Source organism: Nansenia antarctica, assembly GCF_963989245.1.
Source record: "Nansenia antarctica genome assembly, chromosome: 3".
NCBI classification, from domain to species: Eukaryota; Metazoa; Chordata; class Actinopteri; order Argentiniformes; family Microstomatidae; genus Nansenia; species Nansenia antarctica.
The window spans coordinates 6,729,563-6,746,205 of NC_137688.1; the positions used below are offsets into that span (position 1 = coordinate 6,729,563).

At 46.7% G+C, this 16,643-nt stretch overlaps 2 protein-coding genes across 2 annotated transcripts in view; one reads left to right on the top strand and one right to left on the bottom strand.

The window, feature by feature from the left end:
* Window positions 1-8,213, top strand: part of unc5a (unc-5 netrin receptor A) — a gene marked incomplete at both ends in the record, with an annotated part of 157,220 nt that extends 149,007 nt beyond the window's left edge. The window contains 3 exons of the mRNA XM_080526318.1: window positions 341-505; window positions 2,580-2,761; window positions 8,048-8,213. Coding sequence (XP_080382444.1) covers window positions 341-505; window positions 2,580-2,761; window positions 8,048-8,213 — 513 coding nt within the window. The remainder of the gene's footprint in view (window positions 1-340; window positions 506-2,579; window positions 2,762-8,047) is intronic.
* Window positions 8,214-14,527: 6,314 nt separating this feature from the next.
* The window catches only part of pdlim7 (PDZ and LIM domain 7), a gene marked incomplete at both ends in the record, with an annotated part of 29,840 nt that continues 27,724 nt past the window's right edge, over window positions 14,528-16,643 (bottom strand). The window contains 2 exons of the mRNA XM_080526158.1: window positions 14,528-14,614; window positions 15,832-15,947. Of these exons, the coding sequence (XP_080382284.1) occupies window positions 14,528-14,614; window positions 15,832-15,947 (203 nt within the window). The remainder of the gene's footprint in view (window positions 14,615-15,831; window positions 15,948-16,643) is intronic.

Sequence of the window (16,643 nt, forward strand, 5' to 3'; positions counted from 1 at the left end):
AAGATCTCTCCATAGCGACTTCTCTGCTCTGCAGATAATGATGTTCCGTCCCGTCTTCTTATAAGATCATAGACACGGGCGAAATCCCCTGGAGAAAAACCACCTCATATAACACTGAGCTCATTGTAACGGGCGGTATGCATTCTGCATGAACTCATATATGCATGGCTAGGGGGGTGGGGGGCAGCCAGGCCCACAGAAACCAGCATTGCTGTTTATTTCTTAATGTATTCTAATATCTGTAGTAGCGATGCGGCATGGTTTTCTTGGCAGACAGCCCTTGTTAGATACACGGCAGTCACACTGTGCTCGCCGCTGGTGGCTGTTTCCGTTCTCGCAGGAGATCCCGTTCTACCACATCTGGAACGGGTCCCAGCGGTACCTGCACTGCACGTTCACGCTGGAGCGTCTGAGCCTGAGCACCTGCGAGCTCACCTGCCAGCTGTGCGTGTGGCAGGTGGAGGGGGAGGGCCAGAGCTTCGGCCTGGACTTCAACATCGCGAAGGTCAGTCTGTGTATGTGTATGTGTGTGTGTGTGTGTGTGTGTGTGTGTGTGTGTGTGTGTGTGTGTGTGTCTGTGTGTCTGTGTGTCTGTGTGTGTGTGTGTGTGTTCATCCTCTCCGGCATGCGCAGCGGCCAAGAAACGTCACTCACTCACGCATTAATGTTTAATAAATTAATATTAAATGTCACTCAAGGATAGAGAGGAGAGATAAATAGATACGTTATTGATCCCCCGAGGGGAAATTATTCAGGCATTTACAGAAGCTCAGATCACCAAAACAAACAACAACTAAATAAATACGACAATTGAAGAATAGGCTAAAATAAAATAGATTTTTAAAAAACGAACAAATTAACAAATAACTAAATAAAGCTCGACCACTAGACATTTGGGACCTTATATAGTGTATATATAGCTGCTGAAACCAATACCACCTCTGCACATACTGTATATGACATAGTTACCTATCACTACCATTCTCTGTTCTATTTATATCATGCCCTGATATCACTGATTTGCACGTCTGGTTAGATGATAAACTGTGTTTCGTTGTATCGTACTTGTACTCTACTGCAATGACAATAAAAGTAGAATCTAATCTAGAAGAATCTTATAGAGGCTACAGTAAGTGAGGTTTAACATCCTCCAGCCGGCCTCTGGTCTCCCAGCGCAGCATATGCGATGCCAAGAAAGCGTCAGTCCACGTTACGTTCCAGCCCAGTACTACTACAGCTCAGTTATCCCCTGAAGGTGAGGTTGATCAGTCGAAGCAGTTGTTTTCGTGCTGCGATTGACGCGCCATGCAGCTGGGTAGACAAGGGTCAGTGACCGTGGGTCTCGACATTTGCTTGGATTCTTCCACCTCCTCCACATACAGTAGATTCTTCAGCCTCGACTCCAACATGGCTACGGTCAGTGTGTTCATGCAGCATATGCGACGTCCATGAAACGTCAGTCCACGTTACGTATCCAGCCAAGCACTAGTACACCTCAGCTTATCCCACATCGAGGTGAGGTTGATCAGTTGAAGCAGTTGTTTCATACTGGGACTGACATTAGATTTCGATTTGATTATTTTCCATTGTCATTCATGATTTTATTGATTACTTTATTGTCATTGACAGAGTACAAATGCTAAGACAACGAAACGTAGTGACACACCGTTCAGCTGGTAGACAGTGCGTGAGCTCAGAAGGTTCTATCTCCGTTTAGGGCAGTTCAGAGATATTGGGCGTCAACGTTTTTACATTCCATTATGTTTTGTGAGATGGAACCTTTGTATTTTTATTAATTACTAACTCAAAAATGTCAACATTTTAAAAATAACACCACACAGGCATTAATAAACACCTAATGGATCAGATTATGTAAAAAACTCAATTTTGAAAAAAAAAAATTCTAACGTCACAAGTGGTTAGTGACCATCGATCTCAAACTTTACTTGGGATTCTTCCCCCTCCTCATACAGTAGCGTATTCTCTGTCTAGTATGTAGTCGATGGAGAGACGGTAAGTGTAGCACGTAGGCTACTTTTACTCAAATAAAATAGCTGCGGAATTCTAGCACCACGACTGCCAATGGCCCCTGGCCCGAGCATAGATTACTTTCTCCTGCTGTGACTGGTGGATAGATGATTCACCTACTTAGTCAAATTTATTTGTTGTAAGCCGCTTTGGATAAAGGCCGTCCGCTAAATACCAAAAATGGTTACAATTTTAAATGAATGAGCCGTTGGGGCCTCTAAGTCCATATGTTTATATGTTTATAAAAGTACACAGTTACCTGCTAACTCCCCCCTGTCTATATACCCCCCTGTGAATAGGCCATAGTGTATAGAAGTATAGAAGTTCACATAATAGATACATTCTCAGATGCCTACCGATCACTTATCCCCCTATTTTTATTTCTATCCCCCCCTATTTATGTCTCATTCTTGTTTTTTTTATTAGGACTGTGTTTGTTTATTAGCACCTAGGGTGTTAGGACATTTGGATTTCGTTCGTTGTACCTGTTACAATGACACTAAAGATCATCCACTCATAACTCGACTCGTGTGTGTCTGGGACCCTTACAGGACAGCAGACCCCTGGACTCCGAGTTCCTGATGATGGACACTAGCAACGCCACGGCCCTGGCCGGACCCAGCGCCTTCCAGATCCCCTACCTCATCAGGCAGAAGATCTGCAGCAGCCTGGACACGCCCTGCCCCAACGGCGCCGACTGGAGGCTGCTGGCCCAGAGGCTCAAGCTGGACAGGTACGACACACAAGCTACCATACATCACCATGGTTACATCACCATACACCTCGCTGTACCCCTCGTTAAGACACACAAGCTACCGTACCCCCTCGTTAAGACACACGAGCTACCGTACCCCCTCGTTAAGACACACGAGCTACCGTACCCCCTCGTTAAGACACACGAGCTACCGTACCCCCCTCGTTACATAAATGGTAAATGGACTGCACTTATATAGCGCCTTTATCCAAAGCACTTTACAACGGCCTCTCATTCACCCATTCACACACCCATTCACACACCAATGGCAGCAAGCTGCCATGCAAGGCGCAGGCCCGCTCACTGGGAGCAATTTGGGGTTCAGTGTCTTGCCCAAGGACACTTCGACATGTGGCCAGCCGGGGCTCGAACCGCCGATCTGCCAACCTTGCGATCATTAGATGGTGGCTCTACCTCCTGCGCCACAGCCGCCCCACAGTGGTTACACCATACACCTCTCTGTACCCCCCTGTGACATCACCATACACCTCCTCTCTGTACCCCCCTGTGACATCACCATACACCTCCTCTCTGTACCCCTGTGACATCACCACACACCTCTCTGTACCCCCCTGTGACATCACCACACACCTCTCTGTACCCCCCTGTTACATCACCACACACCTCTCTGTACCCCTCTGTTACATCACCACACACCTCTCTGTCTGTACCCCCCTGTTACATCACCACACACCTCTCTGTACCCCCCTGTTACATCACCACACACCTCTCTGTACCCCCCTGTTACATCACCACACACCTCTCTGTACCCCTCTGTTACATCGCCATACACCTCCTCTCTGTACCCCCTGTGACATCACCATACACCTCCTCTCTGTACCCCCTGTTACATCACCATTCACCTCTCTGTCTGTACCCCCTGTTACATCACCAATGTACACCTCGCTTATCTAGAACATAACAGGGCCGTTTTTTTTTAAGTAACTTTTTTCTGAGTGGGGCAGTCCCACTCATATTTTTATTGACAGATATAGTAGAGATTTAGACAGGAAGGATGGGTGAGAGAGAGAGAGAGGAGGGATGACATGCAGGATGTGTCCCCGGACGGAATCGAACCGGGAACCCTGCAGTTACATGGTCAACGCTTAACCCGCTACGCCTAAGCGCCCCCACCTCGCTTATCTAGAACATAACAGGGGCGGTTTGCAACAGACGAGGGTTGGGAGACTAGGCCTAGTCCAGGATTAAATCACACTTTGCAAATGGAAAAACATCTACCGTGGAGGATGCTTTTTTTAGGGTTGGGATTAGAGTTGGATGAAACCAGACCACACTCCAGCTGGACAGGTAAGATACAGAAACGTCTGTACCCCCTCATTAGAAGTCTATACCTCCCTTATCTATAACACGGATTCAAGCTGTGGACAGGCAACTATAATAGGGCCCCGTATGCCGCTGGCTTCCGAGACTCAAACTAGACACATAACTCACCGGGGCGCCCCTCATTACAGCGCCACACTGTAACGTACGTAGGCTGCAGGCTGACAGGTAAGCAGTTACCTGTCAGGTTGGAGAGCACGAGCCTCTCTCCTGCTAGGGAATCGATGCGTACCTCCCCTCACACCACCAGATTTAATACAGAAGCTTGGCTACACTGGCTATTTAATACAGATACTTTTTTCTACAGGACAGCCAGCTACTGTGACTGCCAGATTAGAGAGAGAGAGAGAGAGAGAGAGAGAGAGAGAGAGAGAGAGAGAGAGAGAGAGAGAGAGAGAGAGAGAGAGAGAGAGAGAGAGAGAGAGAGAGAGAGAGAGAGAGAGAGAGAGAGAGAGAGAGAGAGAGAGAGAGAGAGAGAGAGAGAGAGAGAGAGAGAGAGAGAGAGAGAGAGAGAGAGAGAGAGAGAGAGAGAGGAGAGAGAGAGAGAGAGAGAGAGAGAGAGAGAGAGAGAGAGAGAGAGAGAGAGAGAGAGAGGAGAGAGAAGAGAGAGAGAGAGAGAGAGAGAGAGAGAGAGAGGAGAGAGAGAAGGGGGAGAGAGAGAGAGAGAGAGAGAGAGAGAGAGAGAGAGAGAGAGGGTGTTTTTTCGGGCAAGTGCCCAATTCAAAACAGGGGACAAGTGCTTTCTTTCTTCGGCTGTTACTTCCTCATCTACCACCAGGGGCTGCCTTTAACAGAAAGGAGGAGCCAGAACATTGATCAATTATCTTCCCATTTAACTTCCTCCTTTGTAATGGAATCAAATAGGCCCACTTCATTTGTCCAATAAGCTTTATTTACTCCAATTAATTAGAAATTGAATTGGTGCAGTACAGGTTCAATTAGCAGTGTTGTGCCCCAGGTAATCGATTTCCATTTAGTTCCTTAAAAGGAGGCGGCTCGCCTGTCGGTTGACAGTTGGTTTAAAACAATCGCGAACGATTGCACGATTTCTACCGCAAACGCATCCAAACTCGGCGTGTGTGTGTGTGTGTGTGTGTGTGTGTGGTGTGTGTGGTGTGTGTGTGTGTGTGTGTGGTGTGTGTGATGTGTGTGTGTGTGTGTGTGTGTGTCCGTGCGTGCGTGTGTGTGTGTGTGATGTGTGTGTGTGTGTGTGTGTGTGTGTCCGTGCGTGCGTGCGTGCGTGAGCAAGCAGAGTCGAATCGATAAAACACCAAATGTCAAGGACCCTTGTATTCGATTTTGTCCCCCGAAACAATGTGCAAATAGCTGTTTCTGCACAATGCAAGATAAGCTCATGTTTCATTCACTTACGTGAACTAGTGCGGCTGACATACTGTAATCTCAGCACAGTGTTGTTGTTGTTTTTATATATATGATAACAAAGGGAAATGATTGATTCGCTGGCGCATTCTGCCTTTGTGCGTCCTCCGTTCCGTTGGCAGCTCAGGAATAGGTGCATGGTGATGCATTGTGTTCCTGTAAAATCCCATTTACCACAGATAGCGGATACTGTTGCGTACCATACGTTTCCCTGCCTGTCTGCTTGGGTACGGGGGCCGACACATCTCTGTCTGAACTGAACGACGACGTAAGATTATCTTATTATTATTCCCTGTGTCTGTTGTTGAAGTGGTTTTCACGGCAGTGGGTGGGGTGACTGTCGCCACGGGGACTGTTGCCGCGGAGAACGGAGGAGCCTATAGCTGCGTCCTCCTCCCCTCTCGACCGTCCTCAAGGTCAAACCGAACGACCCCGCTCTCTCTCTCTCCGCCTCGCGACCTTTGTGCTAGTTTTTTCCGTTCTTTTTTTACTCTGTGCTGTGTCACATGTGTCGTACATAACAACACTTGAAGCCCCTCAGACATTAAGAGAACAGAGAAAGGCCATTAGACGGAGAGAGAGGCACTTCAGGTACCAGTGGGATTAGCTCTCCCTCGACATCAAATATACAGCCGGACGGAGGGGGGGGGGTCTCTGCTTTGGTGCTATTGACTGGGTTTGATCTGAAAGGTTCCAGGTCAGAGACTGGGGAAAAGGTCACTTCCTTCTTAAAAGTAAGGGGGACGTCCATTTAGGATTTTTAGTGGGGGAATTATATGGTATTTAAACCGCTCATCAGATACTAAGAGCGCAGGGCCTGTGCTGTCGAAGGGGAAGTGTGATAAGCGCTTCAAAATGGTAAAAACTGTTAACCACAAGTCTTATCTACAGTACGGTATCCTCCCAAGGATAAAGAGGGAGACAGAGAAGCATAGGAGCGTTTTCTGCTACCTTGACGATCCGTGTTTGCTGTGCAGCAATTCACTAGGGGACCCAGCCAGCGACGAGGGACAGGAAACGCTACAAGGACAAAGACTAGAGAATGCAACAATGAATAACAGCGGCAGGTTATGGGTGAAGGATAAAAAGATAGAAGAGTAGAATGATGATAAATGAATCCGATTTTGCGATACGGTGGAGATGTGGTAGCACTGTGATTCTCCTAGCTAGACGAGCTTTATTCTTCTTCTTTTTTTTTCTTCTTTTTTTTTTAAGGCATCTCTGCTTTTATTGGGATAGAGACAGGAGAGATTGACAGGAAGGATGGGTGAGAGAGAGAGAGGAGGATAGAGACAGGAGAGATTGACAGGAAGGATGGGTGAGAGAGAGAGAGAGGAGGATAGAGACAGTAGAGATTGACAGGAAGGATGGGTGAGAGAGAGAGGAGGATAGAGACAGGAGAGATTGACAGGAAGGATGGGTGAGAGAGAGAGAGGAGGATAGAGACAGGAGAGATTGACAGGAAGGATGGGTGAGAGAGAGAGGAGGATAGAGACAGGAGAGATTGACAGGAAGGATGGGTGAGAGAGAGGAGGATAGAGACAGGAGAGATTGACAGGAAGGATGGGTGAGAGAGAGGAGGATAGAGACAGGAGAGATTGACAGGAAGGATGGGTGAGAGAGAGGAGGATAGAGACAGGAGAGATTGACAGGAAGGATGGGTGAGAGAGAGGAGGATAGACAGGAGAGATTGACAGGAAGGATGGGTGAGAGAGAGGAGGATAGAGACAGTAGAGACTGACAGGAAGGATGGGTGAGAGAGAGGAGGATAGAGACAGTAGAGACTGACAGGAAGGATGGGTGAGAGAGAGGAGGATAGAGACAGGAGAGAATGACAGGAAGGATGGGTGAGAGAGGAGGATAGAGACAGGAGATATTGACAGGAAGGACGGGTGAGAGAGAGGAGGATAGAGACAGTAGAGACTGACAGGAAGGATGGGTGAGAGAGGAGGATAGAGACAGTAGAGACTGACAGGAAGGATGGGTGAGAGAGAGGAGGATAGAGACAGGAGATATTGACAGGAAGGATAGGTGAGAGAGAGAGAGGAGGATAGAGACAGGAGATATTGACAGGAAGGATGGGTGAGAGAGAGGGGAGGGATGACATGCAGGATAGATCGATGGCCACGAGCTTCATTCTTTCTAATCATCCACTTTTGGTGGGTCTTATAGGAGAGTCTAAAGCAACCGTCCCTGTGAACCAGTTCCCTATTCAATGCCAGTGCATTGATGAGACGGGAAAGGTGCTGTGGTAGAAATTGTGCATTAAACCTTGTAGTTAATCGCTGTCTCTTCTGTTTTCTCTCGCTCTCCTGTCCTCTCCTGTCCTCTCCTGTCCTCGCCTCTCCTCCCCTCCCCTCCCCTCCCCTCTCCTCTCCTCCCCTCTCCTCTCCTCCCCTCTCCTCGCCTCGCCTCCCCTCCCCTCCCCTCCCCTCTCCTCTCCTCCCCTCTCCTCTCCTCTCCTCCTCTCCCCTCTCCTCTCCTCCCCTCCCCTCTCCTCTCCTCTCCTCTCCTCTCCTCTCCTCTCCTCTCCTCTCCTTTCAGGCACTTGAGCTTCTTCGCGTCCAAAGCGAGCCCCACCTCCCTGATCCTGGACCTGTGGGAGTCGCAGCATTTCCACAGCGGGAACCTCAACCAGCTGGCCACTGTCATGGCCGACATCGGCAAGCAGGAGGCCATGATATTCCTGGTGTCGGACGGGGAGTGCTAGCCCAGAGAGGGAAAGGACTGGAACAGGGTAGAGTACACCACACAGACACACACACACGAGGGAAAGGAAAGAAGGGATTGAAGAAAAGAGCAGAACGCTCCTCCACTCCCCCTCTCCTCTCCCTGAGAGAGGAGGAGAGGAATTAAAACAAGGAACAGGGTTCATGTTTTGTTAGATTCTACATCCCTTTCCCCCACCCCAATTATGTCAAAGAACCAGGAAGCTACATGAACGTGTAGGCCATGTGAATAGGTCCTGGAAGGTTTTTATGTGACGTTTCTTTTTTTTGCCAGAGGAAGAAGTACTACAAGACTGTAGAGGGATTGTGGCGTACAAACACTATAGCAGACAGGTGTGAGCAGCCCGTTATGTTCCTTCAAAAGACAACGTTTGTTTTAAAATCGAGTTTAGCAGCTATGAAGGGATTAACTACAACCTTGTTTATATCCAAGAGACTTGAGATGAGTTGGGGGGGGGGGATGCATTTTGTACACATCGGCCATAGAGTAAATGGCCAAAAGGGAGCAATATGCGAACATATTAATATTGCTGACCCCCATTATAAAAGGGAATCTCCAAGGATTTGTATATCATCTCGAAACAAAACTCCAGATATGTTTAGAAAGAGACAAACTAAATGAGATTTTACATTTCTATTTCTGTCCTCTGTCCCTGAAATGCCGTAGCGGTGTCCCAGGCTTTAGCCATCGCCCCTTAGCTCAGAACTGTATATGCAACTGGCTGGGGGATTCTTGAAGGACAACAGATATTTTGACAAGGTCATCAGGGTCTATGAAATCCCCCGTCCCCCATCCCTAAAACCCAGAGGTGTAATGTAGGTGTTCTATCTCTCTATGTCAATGTGTGTGTTTCTAACCAGACCAGGAAAAAGAGCCTGATGATGAAATCATGGATTTTTTTTAGATTTGCAATTGATTTTACGTCAGCCACCTCAGCATACTTCTCATGAAGCTCTTGTTTGTACCCGTCCTGTTGTTTTAAGTCCGGCAAAATGTTCGCAACAGTGAGTGTAATGTCTTGATTCTGCGAGGCGCTCTATCGCTCTCCTGGTTTTAAATCAATATGTTCTACTTTTTGCTTGGTTGAACTGTTGGAGGGAGGGGGTGGGGGGGGTGAGGGGGGGGAGGTATCAGTCGTCTCTCAACCGACATTATATTCAGCTTAACAACTCATTTCCACTCGCAGCTTGGGACGTAGATATACCCATTTCTGTTTCATATGCAATATTACCAAATGTATCTTGGTGGTGTTCTATATTTATGAAATTCCTCAGTTTATTAGTGAGCCATAGAGAGCCAGAGGGCATTCTCCATGCATATCATTTAACTGTGACTGTCTTCAAAACCCATTTCTGAAACAGCATTTTTCCCTGTGATTACATTACTGGGGTGGGGGAGAGATGGTGTCGTACATGAAGCACAGCCAGGAGGGAGATACAGCAGGTTCAGATCTCTTTTCTCCATCATGAATAATGCACCAATAAACCTCCCTGCAGACGATCTGCCAACAACAAATTATCATCACCAAATTACTCTCACTTAAAACAGGAAGTTGTGCAGCTTTGTTTTGATTATTTATGATGTGTGTGTGCGGCCACAGCTCTCGTGTTGCTTTAAGTCTGAGAGAGTCATCATAGGAGTTTATTCATAATGATAATGATTCACCTCCACGCTGAACTGACCCCCTAATCAAGTTTATTTTTTCCCCAAGAGATCCACAAAACGAAGCTATTTGCCCTCAATGCCCTGTAACTAATCTTCTGCTGTTATGGTTTGTTAAAAAAAGAATGATTTCCTCAGCTCTGCATCATAACAATATAATTTGTCGTTAAAACAAGCGGTTCATTACCAGAGGTGTAGAACATTATTATGAGTAAACTCAATTTAGCTATAATCCCCTTGGCCTCAGGGTTGCATGTAAAGTTGTCTCACAAAGTTGCAAAGAGAGCACTTTTCTGTTAACCTCTTCATTGCTGCCACCACTATACCCCACACACTCTCATTCTCTGCCCTGTGAAAGACTCACAAGAGTGGGTCGTGATTGTCATGATACCTGGAATGTACGCTGTTTTTATTTCCCGACGGACACAGAGACGGTCAATCCTATGTGACGGCTATTATTCTTCTTTAACCTTCGTTAACGGAACTCGTTAACGGAACCTTCGTTAACGGAACTCGTGCTTTTCCTGAGGTCAGCACTGATGAACACAAGCATTCTCTCTCGTTTGCAGTTTTGTGAGTGCCACCAAACATGACTACCCACAGCATATAGGACAAGGAGAGTTCTTCTGCACAGAACATAATCAAAACCAGACTATTCTCAGACTGTGTGTTGACGCTTCAGGCTCTCTGACAAACTCCACGACAAGTCCTGCGTTCTCCAAGTGGAAGTAGTTCATCAAATGTAATATATAAATACTTTTCTATATCAGCTGTGTGCTGTCACATCACATACTGTATATCAGCAGACTTGGTAACCAAAGTTTTATGAATACCATTTGAGGCCACTTACATCTTTGAACCCCTTCATGTATTTCAATTATCATTTTCACCCCTCCTTGATCATATTGTAACGATCCTGTATGAGGCCCCGTTAACAGCTCCTCCAAGGGAGTTAACTCTCTTGGTCTAATGGTTAGCGCGGCCGTCGGTTATGTGGGAGGTCGGGGTTCGACTCCCGCATGGGGCGAGTTACACTAGAAGATTCCCGTTCGCTACACTGGTGTCAGAAGTGGGATGGAAGGAAGGCCATCGGAGAGGCGTGTCCACGTGAGGGACTTGACATAGTGAAGCGTGAGGGCACGCTCTCCCGAACGGTGAGGATAGTGTAACGATCCTGTATGAGGCCCCGTTAACAGCTCCTCCAAGGGAGTTAACTCTCTTGGTCTAATGGTTAGCGCGGCCGTCGGTTATGTGGGAGGTCGGGGTTCGACTCCCGCATGGGGCGAGTTACACTAGAAGATTCCCGTTCGCTACAATATGTAGGCTATTAGTACATAGCTACATCTGTTTTGCCTTGGTGTCTACAGTAATCCTATGTTGCGAATTGAATCAAAACCACTACAGCTACTACAACTACAGTACGTTCCCAATTCCCTTGTCATCGTCTCGTTAGAAGCGTTTTCATACTATTTGTTTTTAGCAGTAATACGAAGTCAAAACGTTTATGATATCACTTTGTATAGAAATGTAAATTATATTTTAATATGGAGCCAAAAAAAAAAAAAAAAAACTTAACTGGCGCAACATTTGTCAAGTCAACTAACCGTGACGTGTTTGCCTATTATACTGTTCAATGGAGATCTATCGGTGGAGACGTTCTGCAGTGTTAAGGGTTTGGAGACGTGTTTTGCAAAGACGTTTCTACACAATTTTTTTCGTTTGTTCCTTAATCTGCATATATGGCTACCTGATTATTTCTATATAAAGCATTTAACAGTGTCATCTCAATGGGAAGTTGTGACAACTATGTACTACTAATGTCGAAATATCTGGGAACTAACTGGAGACAGAAAAAACACTGTTGTACGACACTGACAATCCAGTGTTAACAATGCTAGACGACACTCATGTAGATGAGCCGTGACATTTCCTCCGGTGAGGTTGTGTGTTTGTAGTTGTTCATTCTCCACCAGGATGTGTATGTTAAGCACATTTTCACACAGTGTATTTCACCTCCCATTGGGACAATGGACCTCCCTCTGCAGATAGCGTCTAACTTGTCTGACACAATCATCACAATCTGCTGTTACGGATGATGAATACAATTTCCCACACAACATGTCCTCTCTGCTTGAAAGCTTTATGTGGCAGTAGCTTCAATTGCATTGATGCTTTTTCAAGGTTTTTAACTCGACCGCGAGCGATGGAAAAGCTGATACGTTTCACCACTGTACATTCCCTCAGTCACTCATTGCTATTCAGTGTCAAGAATGTGTGCGTGTGTGTGTGTGTGTTTGTGTTTGTGTGTGTGTGTGTGTGTGTGTGGGTGTGTGTATTTGACTGAATTCAATTTTCTTTTTTGAACTGAGAATAATGGAGTTCTGTACCTGTGAATGGTTTTCTATTTAGTTCCTTGATTCAATGTTCCTTGCCTTTCTGCAAGTCAAAAATGCTGTATTTATTACATGCCACAGCGCTTATGCAATTGTATAATTCTGTTTTTGTTTTGTAACCTTTCTGTTCCTTATTGTCAATGTAAATTGTTGTCGAAACTTTTGTGGAAATGGAAAAAAAACTTCTGTGGAGGGAGATTTTTCTGTACTTTTTGGACAATGATGATGGATTTGTGGGTAGAATTTTGGAAATTCGTTTCTAAGTGCTTTCAAGTATTTACTTGGCCTTATGTATATATCTATCTATGAAATTTCAGAAAGGTATGTATAGTAATTCAGCCTGAAATCGATGTAAATAAATTATATATTGTTAAAACAAGGACTGAATCTTTTTACTCGACACAGAGGAAGGCTTGGCAGCGTGCCCTTGTGTCATTGCTTTGATTAAAAATTCATAGTTGACGGATCTGACCTTGGGTCTGACAACCAGCGGTTTCAAAGTACCAGGACCAAAGGAAAAAGTTCCAAGACGTGTTCCCGTGATAGACGCATTGATCACAGGGTAAAAACAGACCAAGTAAGACAGACAGAAAACTAATTTATTGATTAAAAAAAGGTTCTAACAATACAGCTCTTCTATTTAATCAGATACATGTGAATTAAATGTACTACTGGAAAAGCTTAGAAAGGCACTTGATATACAATATCTCCATACAAAAAGGAATATAAAAAAACATGAGAAAATGTTGTTTAATTCTATTATAATCCTATTATTTATTGAGCATAGGTTCGATGATGTGGGGACTGGGACCAAACCATTACTAGGATATCATGTGCAAACATACAAAATGGTTTCATATCCAGAAGGTACTCTTATCTCTCTTAGCGTTCTGCACAAACATATTACATTACAAAATAATTTGGTTTTTCAAAACGGACCTCCCTATGCCACCATCACACAGCTACAGCTCCACCTGGAGATGAGCAGGCCGATATATATAAATATTTGGTCGACCAATACATACAGGCACTTGACACAGAATAAATTCAATTCAAACATTTGCTCCAAACGGAGGATAGCATACGCACAGTGATAGACTCACAACTTCCATCACTTGATCCGATCGTCATCATCTTGAAACACTAAATCACATCAACATCAACAACAACAACAGAAAGCGAGGGTCGGCTCTGCAGAAACAGCAGTTGTTGTTGTTGTTGTTGTTGTTGTTGTTAGTTACCTCAGTCACACTCAGATTCGCCCCCCCCCCGAAACCCTGATAACCAAACCCAGGAAGTCCCCTCACATCACAGCGCTGCTTTAAAAAAAAAGAGAAAATAACATATCTTCTTGTTTACTTACTTTGAACACTTTAATTTACACCCCTTGTGAATGGAAAAAAAATCACACAACTGAAACGTGCTCTCAGTGTCTTGGGTCAACACCAAGTTGTTACATACAGTACGGTAACTAACGGTAACTAAAGCTAATGTTCAGAGTCGCAGGATACCTGTTCCACCCCGCTGGAGTGCCATTATCTTAAGTACTGCACGAGGAACAGCCACACAGAACCAGGAGAGAGACAGGGACGGGGCCTTAAGTGTGGAGGGGGGGTAGCGGGAGCTCGTTACAGTAATATCTCAGAGACCATTAGAGACTGAACGCCCCATTCAACACAGTGGATACTTACACCAAAATGAGGATGAGATTAGTGGCGCTGTAACCATATTTTACTGCGCTAACAGGCACACACACACACACACCCCAAACATGACTTGACATGGAGGGATATTTCTTCTTCTAACCATCTAACCAAGAGGGAGAAGCACCATTTAGCAAATTGAAGATGTGAAAGAAAAGAAAAAAAGACTTGCAAATTCAGTAAACCACTGGTAATAAGTTACAGTTACACAAATCGATTCAGGCGATGGGATTGACATGACTGGCTTTCCTCCCAACACTACATGTAACATGAGAACAGTCCTGACAGTAGAGAGTGTGACTGGCTGACAGGCTGACTGGCTGACGTCAGGGTCCATACTTCTGGTCCTGGTGAGAGAGGTTAATGTGTGTGACAGCAGTAGAGGATACTGGGTACAAAAGTCCGGAGTGGTGGTGGTGGTGTGTGTGTGTGTGTGTGTGTGTGTGTGTGTGTGTGTGTGTGGGTGTGTGTACAGGGGGCTGTTGTGAAGAGGACGGTGATGGTTCCTTCCCCTCTGAAGCACCTCTCTCTCTCTTTCACACCGGGGCAAACGCATGGCCTTTACACAAGGGCTTATCCTTCTTAGAGAAGAACGTCTTCCCCTCAAGGTTGATCTGACAGAGCTGTGGAGGGAGGGAGGGAGGGAGGGAGGGTGAGAGAGAGAAGGGAAGTAAGACAATTATATGGTGAGAGCGATGTGAGAGGAGAGATGAATATGCAGAGAGATGGGAGGATGAAGAGTGGGAGGGAGAGAGAGAGAGAGAGAGAGAGAGAGAGAGAGAGAGAGAGAAAGCATAAGTGACATCATGGCTAATGTGACAATCAACAAAATGCAGCCTTCTGCTGAGCAGCTGGTTGACATTATTTACTTTGCCTCTTTATTTACCTCTCATAACACCCTCCCCCAGAGAGAGAGAGAGAGAGAGAGAGAGAGAGAGAGAGGGAGAGAGAGTGAGGGAGAGAGAGAGAGTGAGGGAGAGAGAGAGATAATACACCCCCGGGATGAGGCAGTCAGAGAGGCGATATTTCTGATGGCATTGTGCGGCAGAGACAGACAGACAGACAGAGACAGACAGAGACAGACAGAGAGACAGACAGAGACAGACAGACAGACAGACAGAGACAGGCAGAGACAGACAGAGACAGACAGAGAGACAGACAGACAGAGACAGGCAGAGACAGACAGAGACAGACAGAGACAGACAGACAGAGAGAGGCAGAGACAGACAGAGACAGACAGAGACAGGCAGAGACAGGCAGAGACAGACAGAGACAGACAGAGACAGACAGAGAGACAGACAGACAGAGACAGACAGAGACAGACAGAGACAGGCAGAGACAGACAGAGAGACAGACAGAGACAGGCAGAGACAGACAGAGACAGACAGAGACAGACAGACAGACAGACAGAGACAGGCAGAGACAGACAGACAGACAGAGACAGGCAGAGACAGACAGAGACAGACAGAGACAGGCAGAGACAGGCAGAGACAGACAGAGACAGACAGAGACAGACAGAGACAGGCAGAGAGACAGACAGACAGAGACAGACAGAGACAGACAGACAGACAGACAGAGACAGACAGACAGACAGAGACAGGCAGAGACAGACAGAGACAGACAGAGACAGACAGAGACAGGCAGAGACAGACAGAGACAGACAGAGACAGGCAGAGACAGGCAGGGACGGGCAGGGACGGGCAGAGAGACAGGCAGGGACAGGCAGGGGTGGGCAGAGAGACAGGCAGGGACAGGCAGAGACAGGCAGAGAGACAGACAGAGACAGACAGGGACGGGGCTGAGGCGGTCGACGGGAGCCAGATGAATCTCAATGACTTACAGCACAGACGAAGCACGTGTCGTGCCAGCTGTAGCCCAGGGCCTCAAGGAAACGATCGCCCGCATCAATCTTAAAGTCACAGCCGTGGCACTTGGTGCCAAACATCTTCTCATAGTCTGAGGAGAGAGAGAGAGAGAGGTAGAGGGAGGGAGGGAGGGAAGAGGGGAGAGAGAGAGAGAGAGAGGGGTGGAGGGAGGGGAGAGAGAGAGAGAGAGAGAGGGGTGGATGGAGGGGAGAGAGAGAGAGAGAGGGAGGGGAGGGGAGGGGAGAGAGGGAGGGAAGGAGAGAGAGAGAGAGAGACACAGAGAAAGGTGAGGTAACCGTAGACATCAGCGAAACGCTCCTCCCTGTCAGGTTTCGTTCTGAGCCGGGGAGGAGAAAAACATCAATGGGCTGAGGAGAAGAAAAGGAGAATTGCATTAATGTCTTGGAGGGATTAGGACAAGGGGAAATTGGTCCAGATACTCAACCGGATTGTCCCCCGTTCTTTCATTACGGTGACTCGGGGAAAGTGGCAGGGCTTTAGCGGCGGCGGCGCTTCGAGACGAGTGGGCGAGTAGAGGCTGTACAATCCCCCCCCGGGAAAAGCTGCTGAGACAGCACAATGTTTATCAACGCTAAAGGCTTTATTCAGAATAAGAGCGCTCAGGTTGTGGGGTTGGCTAACTGCAAAAAAAAATAAAAACACACAAAAAAACAACACCAATCCACTACTCCGGAGGAGGAGGAGCGGTAGTGGCGGCACCGGAGACGTGCTCTGACCCGTTAAATCATTTACAGGCCGACGGCAACGGCACCACCCCCCCACCCTG